The following is a 12,108-nucleotide window of genomic DNA, read 5'->3' on the forward strand; positions in this document are numbered from 1 at the left end:
ATAGATTATCCCCTCTAATACCTCCCACAATTCTAGGTTTATGGCAGGTGTTCAATAAACATTTGTCAAGTTGAATAACTAATGAAGAAAATACAAATCTATAGTGGTAGTTATGATTGGGAACACAATGTGGTGGGAAGAAGGAAGGGCAGGTGATGGGGTTGGGAAAGGGCCTGCTCGCTCCCACCTTCTTGCTTGGGTCACCAACTGCCAGCAATGGCCTCCAGTGCCATCCATTTTCAGGGCTAGTTGATTGGGCAGGTGAGTTGTTACACACTCCTTAGCAAATAGGACTTCCACGGCCACCTCCCAGGTACTTCTAATGAAGGCATTTACACCCTTAGCTTCACGGGCCGTCAAATGACTCAGACGCTGACCAACCAGAGAATCACATTTCCAAATGATAAGTTCAGGGATGGGCAAGTTACCCAATTATAATGCAGGAGCCATTCAAGGGCTCTGTGAAAGAGACTCTCTCTCTTCTGTTGTATTCAAAATGCTGAGAATGGAAGATCAAGAGTAGCTGTCAGGGCTTCCCTGGTGGCGCAGTGGTTGGGAGTCCGCCTGCCGATGCAGGGGACGCGGGTTCGCGCCCCGGTCCGGGAGGATCCCACATGCCGTGGAGCGGCTGGGCCCGTGAGCCATGGCCGCTGAGCCTGCGCGTCCGGAGCCTGTGCTCCGCAACGGGAGAGGCCACAACAGTGAGAGGCCCGCGTACCGCAAGAAACAAACCAACAAACAAACGAAAAAAACAGTTTGCCACAAATAAACAATACAGTAAAAAAAAAGAGTAGCTGTCATTTTGTGACCTCAGTAGGAGAGAATCTGTATGAGATTCAAGGCAACATGGATCTATCTGAGACAAGTTAAGAGAAACATGGTGGCATCATTTGAGCCCCATGTATTAGGCTGTGCCTGAGGCCAGTTCTATCCCTAAATTTTTCTAAGTGAGCCAGTTAAGTCTCTTATGCTTAAACTTTTTTTCTTCCCAGTCCCTAGAAACAAAAATAGACCTGATAAATCCATAATCCATTCCTGTAGTTCCACCCATTTTTCAGATTCAAGGATCAGTCTGACTCCTGAGCAGAGAAAATAGGTATTCAACAACCTAAGTTGATGTCTCACCATGAAGTCAGCCATGATGAAAGCTCTGACCCTATTCCTTGGTGACGAATCATGTGTTTATGTATCAGTTCCACTCAGTAAGTCTCTGTCTTATCCTTCTTAGAGTTCCTAACACAATCTAACTATCAGAACCAGGGCCTGCAGCCAGACTTCTCTCAGATCAGGCTTTATCTAGAGTGTCTCCCCTCCTGGTAATTTAACTGTGCCTGATTAGACTGGGCCACTATTGGAGTGATGAGCTGTCAGGCATCCCTGGGAGGCTGGCTGCTCCCCACCCTTCAGCATTAGAAGTCTGCCTGTGTACTTGGCCAGGCCTTACAGAACTGTTTGCATCCACTGAGGGAAACTCACACCGAGGGATTTCCAAAAGGCTGGTGCATGATCAGGTAAGCCAATTTACTCTCTCACAGTGACAGTGTTTTCAGGTCAGACCCTTTCACACCATTAGGAAATCAGGAGCCAGATTACTAACCAGAATGTTCACTCATGGGCACAAGAGCAGATCAGAGCAAAGGAATATCTTGAGGGCTATTTCATCTACGCCATGGTGAAACCTAACGGTCCTGCCCTACAGCCGAATCCCCATGTCTGGTGATTGGAACTTTCCTCTCCATCAGATTAAGTCTCTACCCACCCTTCACCCCCACCCCCAGACAGTGCTGAGGAAATGTGTCAAAATAATGACCTCATACTGAGCATGCTCTTTTTGTTGACATGCACTTCAGACATGTGGTGTTTAGGAAGCCCGAATGATTTGTCGATTTTCTCTGTTATAATCTTGTTCTATGCCCGCTCCCTTAAGGTTACACTTAAGTTATACTCCAATTTGAACAGAGTATTTCCCAAACGCTTCCGTCTCATCTATCAATTTTCTTGGGTTGCCCCAATCTCTCCATAGTGTGTAGATTTTTGCTAGTTTACCTTTTACATGACATATCTTTGTCCCTGTCATGGCTGCCAAAGCTGTAGTTTTGAGAGTGGAACACAATCACACAATTCTTCTTAGAGCTTTCCAACAAAGAATATCATGGCCCAGTTACTTTATCTTTTCTGTCTTTAGCCAAAACAACTTGCAGCTAGAGAAGTATACGCCTTCCATTGGAGGAAAATGTCTCTAAGCATATTTACCTGTAACGTTTTGAGAAACCACGATGGTGGCATTGGAAGTACAACTCAAGTGTTTCCTACTAATTGTGAACACTGACAGGCATAGTAAAAGATCAGTGAAAATCATATTAACAGCAACTAATGTTTTTAAACCTTGGGAATGAGCTAACGTTTGCCAGCAACAATGAAAGAACAGGCTGTCTTAACCAATTTGGTCATATGTTTTTTACAACAATTCTAGATGTCTTAGGGAAAAATAGTGGGCAGCTATTGAAGTCTTTGAAGTGTGGTTCCATGTGAAAATTATTAGAAAAATTTTTAATGTATAATATCATTATTAAAAAACAAAACTATAACACACTCAATTTTTCTGTTTTCCTCCCACATATGTCATCTGGAAATCTCTCAAATGAGAAGAGAAGTGAAACATTAAGCAAAGAGCAAACAGTTCATATAAACACCAAGTAATTGCCACCAAAGGCTCTCAATCTCTAAACAGCAACTAGACAGTTCCTAGTGTCTCAAGAGACCATGGGCACTAGTGACAGCAACAGGATATGAGTGAGGGGTTGGTAGGCCAAGGTGAGGCTGGGCAAACATGGGTCCTATGGACCTCCTTCTAATGGCTGAGCTTTGCTCTCAGGTGAAGCAAAAGGATTTGCTAATGCAGTAGATCTCAGGCCCCTGAAATTATTTTATCTCTGTGATTATCTGGATCCCAGGAATGCTAATGGTATACATGCAGACAAAGCCCCTGTGATTGCTCGTACAAATAAACCACTTTAACAGCAACTGTTAATGCCAGAGCTTATGCTACATCTTGTCCCTCCATGCAGATGTGAGCATGATGGCATGTGTATCTTCTTACGCACAATTCAATACTCAGTACTCAGGGAACAATTCAGTGAAGTACAAGGTAGCAATAAAGACTTGCTCATAGGGACAGTTATATCTAGCAGTAGAAGCAAAACAAGAGGGCTTTGTTCTACAGATGCCAAGAATTCTATTTCTTGACTAGATTAGCACCAATTTGAGCTGTTGGTGGAGATTTTCCTTTGGAAAATGCACTTTGGGAAGGTTTCCCAGTGTTTTATAATTGAAAAGAATAAAGCTGAGTAAAAGAGATAGATATCTGAGGTGATAGCAACTAAAAAGCTCTTTGGTCTCAGGCCTTGAATTCAACTAAGAGCCGTAAAAGAGTAATCTCAAGAAATATTAAATACCATATATTAAAATGGTTATTTTATTGTCTTTCATCCCCATCATGGATCAGATAAATCATATTTTGGATTTATATATAAAATGCTTGGTTCTTAGAAGCATGGCTATATATAAAATCTAAATGTCATCCACTTAAGTTTTCCCAGTGTATTTTCTGACAGGCAATAAGGGAGTGGGTCTCAGGAACCTGGGGGGTAGGGGAGTGTCCCAATCTCCTCCCATTTCATGCCCCTGTCTTATGCAGCATTAAGTGAGGAAATGGTACTGGAGCCCACTCTGGGGTGAAGCACGGCTAGTACAAAAGCCAGAGGGCAGTCAGGTCTCCTGAGCTACTCATGTGTTCATTTGTCCATTAATTAATTCATTCAGTAAATATGATCTTGAGCACCTACTATGTGCCATTCACTGTTCTAGGTGATGGGACCATATCAGTGAATAAAACTAAGCTTCTATTTTGGCCAGGGGGAGACAGGCAATGAACGATGGCTAAAATAAATAATTAAATGACAAAGTGTTGATGCTATTTTAGAGTTTCCTGCAGATGATAATGATGACAATACCAACCAGAGCTAATCCTCATACAGCACTTCCTGTGTCTTAAATATTTTATGTCTATTTTTTAATGTCTATCCATCTAATCCTCACAACAAACTCATGAGGCAGCTACTCTTACCTTCATTTTATAGATGAGGAAATTAGGGCACAGAAAGATGAAATGCCCAAGATCACCCTGCCAGTAAATGGTAAAGCTGGGATTGCCTATTGAATAAACTTCTAGATGAACATGACCAATCCTGCCTCTGAGAGCTGAAAAGGAAATGCTCTCAACATTGCCTAAGGCATTTTGCATGCCAGCCAGGGACAGATTTTGAATCTTCATGCAGCATTAACTGGGGAAGAGGAAATAAGAAAACTGAAGCGTGGAATCAAGGTGAATGGATAGTGGGGGGTCCTTCTATAAAGAAGGAAAATCAGATACTTTCGCATTTTCCCACAGTGAATTTGGTGGCTATTTCATTCTTCCCTCCTCCCTGCTTTGGCTATCTCCCTCTTCAAATGATCATCAACAGTGTGAGAAGATGTGGAGGAAGAGATAAAAGCCAGAGCTTACTTGGCATTAGCTCTGCTAAGCGATTTGGTTGGTTGGGGAAGAGGCTGAAACCACTATAACTTGTACTGAGGAGAAAACCAGGCATTGGCTCTCAACATCATGATGGTTGGTCTGTCAGTTCTCTAGAATTTCATTCTAGCCCATCAGTTATGTCAGTAATTACAACCCCCTTGAGGTGCATGTGTATTTTCTTCAACCCTCTTCAGGTTTTGATTTATCCTAGAATGTAATGTGCTTTGTGGAGGGGGAGAGGGGTATCTACTCTTTCAGGATTTTTCTACAGACAAACAAATAAGCATTGGCCAACTCCATATAGAACCCTGGTCAGAGGAAGCTGTGGTTTGAAATAGGTACTTCCAGATAGTGGCTGGATCACAAATGGAGATTGCTTTTATAATAAAATTGTTCTTCGTGAGCAGCAAGTATTGTTATGCCCATTTTACAGATGGCAGAACAGAGGCTTGGAGAGATGAAATAACTTGCCAATCTCTCACTGATACAAGACCAAGAGTATCTGATTCTAAGGCCCTCAAGCTCTAAAGCCTTTTGTTCTACCTCTCAGCATCTCCTAAGGGAGTCAGAATTTCAGACTAGGAGGTGATCTGAGAGCTCACCTGATTCATCCTTCATTTTACAGAAGTCTAAGGACACAGGGTGGGATGGCAGGATAGTATCACCCACCACAAAAGAAACCAGAACTCACAAGTGCATGCCTCATACATGTACAGATTCTGCATTGAGGAAGGTATAGAAGGTGAATTCTGAAAACTTTAAAACTATTTTGAGGTAAATGTTGCAAGTTCATACAGTTAGGACCAAGAAAAGAAAGCAGTATAACCACTAATTATTAAAAGTAGAATAGGGGGCTTCCCTGGTGGTGCAGTGGTTGGGGGTCCGCCTGCTGATGTGGGGGATGCGGGTTCGTGCCCCAGTCCGGGAGGATCCCGCGTGCCGCGGAGCAGCTGGGCCCGTGGGCCGTGGCCACTGGGCCTGCATGTCTGGAGCCTGTGCTCCGCGGCAGTGAGAGGCCTGCGTACCGCAAAAAAAAAAAAAAAAAAAAAAAAGATATAAAAGTAGAATAGGAATGGTCATCTGAAGTAGGTTTGAGTGTAGGTTGAAAAAGGAAATTTAGGGGAAAAAAAAGGTTTTTTCTTGTGTGTGTGTGAACATATTTAGCTTCAAATGACAGCAAAGTGGCCAGAAAAAAAAAAATGTTTAAGAATACGGGCAGAACTGGTGGGCCCTTGCTTGATCAGGTTGTGTGAGGCTGGGATTGCTTATCTTGGGAGGTAAGGTGGGCGGAGAGGGAATCTTTGTGTGTGTGTAGCTAAAAATGTTAAGTGGTTGACTTTAAAGTTGACCTACTGTTTTATTTTACTGAAAAAACAAAACAGAATATGAGTCATCTGGATTTCTACATGTTTCCCACAAGAACCTATTTTACAAGTAGGACAAAATCTTCTTTTCAATATTTACCGCAGGCCAAAATGTTCCCCTTAAAATCTGATTGAAAGCTAAATGCCAAAGCTGCAACCACAGGCTTGCCTTTGGTTCGTGGGAAATGACTTTCTGGGACCACACCCCTAGGGGTAGCCTGGACAAATTGCTGCACTTTGCTCTGAAAAAGGCAAGTTTACGTTTAGGGCTTTCCATCTTCCATTATTACACCTTCTGCCTGCTCAGAGGGCACACAATGGACGCCCTGTGACCACACTGGCCCTACAGGTTAGAATCTCCCACTCCTGTGACTCACTTGTCCCTCTCAACCAAGACGCCTAACCCTTAGCCCTTTTCTCTGTCCTTTCCCAAAATGTCAGTGCTTGTCCTCAGGGCCCTGCTCTCAACAATCTTACAAACTCATTCTCATTGATCAGCAGTGAGTTTCACGTTTTTATTTGCTCCCCACCATCCCCTTTTTAAAGTAGGAGACATAATGCCTTACCCAGAATGAAACACCCCTTTATGTTAGACTTTGGGGCATTTTGGAAGGTCAGCCTGCTTAGTTCTCTGATCTGGGTCTCATTTCACAAATTTGGACTTTTGTACAATCTGTTTTGTCTACTTGGAATGTTCTCTCACTCCACTTTTCCTACCTGGTAAAATTCCCAATAATTGCTCATAACCCTTTCAAATTCGATCTCCATCCAGAAAGCCTTCCAGACTCTCTAGAACTGTACCAACACAGGAGCCGAGTGAACCTACTGAGCTCCTGAATTGTGACCAGTGCAAAGTAACACATGCTAACACACACAATGGATTTATGAGACTTAGTAGACAAAACAAGTAAAACATCTCATTAATTTTTACACTTATTACATGTTGAAATAATGTTTTGGATATATTGGGTTAAGGAAAATATAATATCAAATCAATTTAATCTGTTTTCACCTCTTTTTAATATGGCTATTAGAAAATTTTAAATTCCATATGTGGCTAATGTTTGTAGCTTGCATTGTATTTCTGTTGGACAGTGCTGCTGGAATCTAGACCAGTGGTTTTGAAATCACAGGGGGAGCTGGAGAATCGGGCTGATTTATGAGTTTCTGTCTGAATGTCTGTTGGAGTGGCACTTTGGAGTGAAATAATCTAGGTTTCTGATGTATTTCAATAACATAGTCAAGAATAATCAACAAACTAGTGGTTGCCAGTGGAGGGGAGGAGGGGCAACATAGCGGTAGGGGAGTGGGATGTATAAACTATTGAGTGAAAGATAGGCTCAAGGATGTATTGTGCAACACTGGGAATATAGCCGATATTTTGTAATAACTATAAATGGAGTGTAACCTTTAAAAATTGTATAAAAAATAAATAAAATTTAAAAATTAATAAATACTCAAGATAAAAATAGAAGAATAATCAATGAAGAAAAGGTGTGTTAGGTCTTTGTTATTATATCCAAAAGCATTAATCTTCCATTAATTTCGCTGAAATTCCCATTTCCTCCCCTCCCATCTCTAACCCTGGGGACAAAGGAAAAACAGTATGATAGTGTGTGGAGACTCTTTTGTTCAGTTGACCAGTCCTGGAACTGAGCAGACAAAATGCAATATGCTTCAGTTAAACACAGACAACTGTGAGGAAAAACAGAAGAAAGGAAGCTGATATTAGCTGCTACACACAGTGCTAAACACTTTAACATAGCTGGAATTTCCTGACCTATGCTCAATAGAACACTAGTTCTGAGGGATGCTCATAAACGTTGTGTTAGGGTGAGATGGGGAAGGAAGTTACATGGTCAAATCAGACTGCAAAATGCTGTTCTAAACAATTAACCAGCTTTCTTTATTGCAGAACTTTTCAGAGCTTTTAATGTGCTATGAAACATTGTGACAGCTCAAAAGGGAAAAACTGAATTCAGTGTTTCCCAACTTATTTGACCACAGAATTCTTTTTAAAGAAACAACTATCAACATTACTGGTTGGTAAAATTTGTCACAATGTCACTTCATCTGCATTTTGTAGGGAGGAAACCGTGGCTTAGAAGTTATGTGACTTGTCCAACATTTTAATTTTAGATAATTATTTCATGGCTAAGCCAAAATTCCAAATTCATGTTTATGCCAAAGGAAAGAACTTAAACATGGTCAGAACAGGCAAATATTATTATAATGGAAAATTCACAGTACATACAGAAATGCACTTAAAAATGACTTAGCCGCTTCTCTCCACATATTCCAAGCTCACTGCCCCTCAACTCAGACTCTACCCCCTCTTTGGTCTCCTTTTCTGAATTTTCCAATGTTCCTCATTTGGACCTGGACACACAGTGCTTTACTGTTAGCTTTTTATATGTACACGTCTTATCTCTCCAAATAGATCAGAGCTTGCTGTGGTGTTACTTTGAATTCCCCTCAGTGTGTCTTGCATACAGTAGGGGCTCAGTACAACCTTCCCGGCTTATTAATTACCAGCCTGCTCAGCTTAGCTACTGATGGTTGGTGGTGTCTTTTTACAGTATCTGAATGCTACAGAAACATTGGCTCTCGGTTCAGAGACACCACGTGCTCACCTAAGCTGCCAAGCCGGTCTCAAATAGCATGATGCTGAACACTGACGTACCTGTAAAATGCAACTCATGATATCAGACGCGATTTTTGCGTGGGGAGTGTCTTCGTCTTTCCCGGACGGTCTCAGGTTGTGTTCCAGGCAGGAGTCCCAGAGCCCCACAAGGGCCTTTGCATGCTTTTCAATCGACTCTGTTTCTCTGATGGCTGTTGTGATTCGTGTGATACAGATTTCAACCACTGCTTGGTCATTGTTATTGGTTTGGTAATCCTGTTTGAAAGAAAACCTTCATGTTAAATAATACTCTGGAAAGTTATCCTTTGAAGGACCTAAAAAATATGAACTCAGTCACTTAGCAAATGGGTGTGCCACACTGCGGCTTTTAAAGGATGAGGTTGTAAAGCCCAATGCAATACCTCCTTCTTTGGAGATGAGTACTTTGTGGACTAGGCAGATTTGCAAACGTGCTAAAATGGAGCAGGTTTGTACTATCCCAGATACACAGACAGGGAGCAGAGAGAGTCCAAAGGAGCTTAATTATTCACTTGCACATGGGTTCAAATTTCAGGCTATTTCAGTTTCTAAGTTCATTAGAGGTCAGGGTTTACTTTTTGCTCTGACATTTCAGCAACTTTTGTGAAATGTTTCAAATTACTCGCCAATTTCCCCTCAGGAGTGTTCTCTCTCTTTCTGCACATAACAGAACTTATCATTTCATCTCTTCCTTTTCAATTCAAATAACTACCAAGTCCATCGTAGCTCTCCCCAACCAAATTTCCTTCCATTCTCCTATTTTAATTCTTCCTCAAATACCTAATGATCTTTACGGAGAGGTAATATGACCCTTCAAAAAATCTAAATGTGAAAAATAGGTCCATCACTTTAACTTGGAAAATCGGCCTGTGAACTCTGTGTGGTGGATTGGTAAAACTGAACACAAAACAGAGCAGGGAAGAGCTTAGACTCTTGCACCGTCATGTGCCATTAGAGCCAGGAAGTGGTGGGGCTTTCCTGTCCAACTGCAGGCTCTAGCTTGATCTTTTTTCTACTCTTACAACTAATGTTGCAGTAAATATCTTACGCGTGAAGCCCTCTCCATGCTGTAGATTATGTATAGTCCAGATTCACCAGAAGTGGAAATTTCTGAGACAAAACTCAGGAACATTTTAAGGCTCATGATACATACTGCCAAACTATTTTCCAGAAAGGTCTTACTGATTTATACTCCCATCAGTTGGGTTAAAGCGAGCTCTGCCCACTGTACCTTTGCAAGAACACAGTATTTTCAATTTTTGCTAATTTGATCGGTGAAAAACAGTATCTCATTGCTGTTTTCCTTGGAATTTCTTGATCAGAAGTAAGGTTGAATATTTTCACACGTTTTATTTGTCATTTGTATTTCCTCCTTTGGGAATTGCCCACTGTATCTTATGTCTATTTTTCCTTAAATGACTTCATTTTTTTTTTTTTGGTCCTTCTTTGGTGAAATAATATCTTTTTCTATTAAGGATATTATGTCAACCTTTGGCATATTGGTTGTGAATGTGTACCCTTGTTACATTATTTTTAGTTGTTTTGCTGCTCTTATTGACATGCTAAGGTTTTAGATAGCCAAATCTATCAGTCTTTGGGGACTTTATTGTTTCTCCTTTTTTAAATTGGAAATTAAAGTTAGTTAAATTATTTAGTTTTTTGAAAAGATAATACATGGACATGGTACAAAAATACGAAAGACACAAGGAAAAGATTTACACTGAAAAGTTAGTCTCCCCTTCACGTCAGTTCCCTTCCCTGGGGAAACCATGCTCACCAATTTCTCACGTATTTGACAGATGTACTCTATGCTCATACAAATCTCCATCTACATGCACTCCTTCCTTCCTCCCTCCCTCCCTCCCTCCCTTTCTTTGTGATTCCTTTAATAGCTTTTTATTAACTTCATGTTTTCTTTATTCAAAGGTTTAATAAAAATTTACCTGGAGACTTCCCTGGTGGTCCAGTGGCCAGGACTCCACACTCCCAATGCAGGGAGCCCAGGTTTGATCCCTGGTCAGGGAACTAGATCTCACATGCCACAACTAAGAGTTCACATGCTGCAACTAAAAGATCCCGCACGTGGTAACGAAAATCCTGCATGCCACAACTAAGATCCGGCACAGCCAAATAAATAAATAAATATTTTTAAAAAATTTACCTGTATTTTTTCTACATTAAAAAAACAACTCAACAACATTTAATGTTTAGTATTTTAGAAATTAATCTTTTAACCATTCACTTAGCTCTTGAGTCTATCTGGCATTTATGGAAGGAAGTAAAGATGTTCATTTTCTATGAATTAGCTCATCTAATTTTCCCATCATTATTCACTGAATAATGCATCTCCTAGTTATTGTTTTATGTGTATATCAGGTTCTAATTCAGGGCTGTCTCTTCTGTTTACTTGTTCAATTTTTTTTTTTTTTTTGTCTCTCGTAAGTATTTGTCATAGGCTTGCTCCATTAAAGCCACAGCAGTGCTACCTACACACAAACCTTGCCACAGTCCCAACTGGTGGGTTCCAGTCCGCGGTCTCCTGGAGCTGAGGCCTGGCCGTGCCACCAGAGGCCTCAGGATCAGCCAGTCTTGCCTGGTTCTCTGTTCATGCCAGCAGCTCCCCACCCCTACCGGGGGTGCCCCCGCCAGGTAGTTGGAAGGCCGGTGGGAGGAATGCAGGCCGACTTCCGGCCTCTCCCCACCGGAGCGGAGCCCTGGGGGGCTGGAGCCGGCTCTCCCAGCCCCTCTGTGGCTGCCTTGCTCCTGGGCTGCACTGGAGGCTCCTGCCTGGGCCGGGAAAGCGAGGGCAGGCCACCCCACCGGGTCCTTCCCTGTCCCGGCAGAAGGTGCTGAGAGTCCAGCCCAGTGCAGAAGCCACCACTCTGCCTCCCTTCTGGGAACAAGCGCCCTTCTGCCCCAGCTGCCAGGAAGCCACTTTAGGGAAAAATGGTCTACCTTCTGGGCCTTAGAGTTCGTTTCCTGCCTCTGGTTGTGCCCCGCGTAAATGCAGCACCTGCCACTCCTCAGGCCTTGCTGAAGAGTCCCGGGTGCCGTGTGCTGGTGACCGGGTGGCCCTGAGGCGAGGGGAGTTCACCTGTAGCCACCTGCAAGCTAGCAGCCGGCGGTGCAAGATGCGCCTCAGCTGGCCTCAGAGTTTGGGCTCGGGAACCACCTGCGAACCCTGCTCTGCGTCCGCCTCCTGTAATGGCCGTTCCACTCTCCCAGGCACAATGTGAATCAATGAAGTTGTACTCCGAGGGCCCCCAAAAGCAAATTTCACAACACTGTGTGGCTGTTTCCAGGACTAGAAAGAATTCAGTGGTGCTCTTGGGGCCGTTGTGGCCGAGGCCCAAGAGGCAGAGGTCACGTGTGCTGTACGTCACCTCACACACTTACCTGATGACCACAGGTGAGGGGAGGCCTTCCACATTCCAGCTGAACTGAAGGAAAATGAGGACACAGGTCGAGGCCAGGATGGCTGCCCACGTGCCTGTCCCCCTGCTCCC

At 42.7% G+C, this 12,108-nt stretch overlaps 1 protein-coding gene across 1 annotated transcript in view; it reads right to left on the reverse strand.

The window, feature by feature from the left end:
* VEPH1 (ventricular zone expressed PH domain containing 1) overlaps positions 1 to 12,108 on the reverse strand; it is a 214,867-nt gene that overhangs the window by 176,122 nt on the left and 26,637 nt on the right. The window contains exon 3 of the mRNA XM_067737220.1: positions 8,624 to 8,839. Within this exon, the coding sequence (XP_067593321.1) occupies positions 8,624 to 8,839 (216 nt within the window). The remainder of the gene's footprint in view (positions 1 to 8,623; positions 8,840 to 12,108) is intronic.

This window comes from Pseudorca crassidens, chromosome 5, assembly GCF_039906515.1.
Source record: "Pseudorca crassidens isolate mPseCra1 chromosome 5, mPseCra1.hap1, whole genome shotgun sequence".
Classification (NCBI taxonomy): Eukaryota; Metazoa; Chordata; class Mammalia; order Artiodactyla; family Delphinidae; genus Pseudorca; species Pseudorca crassidens.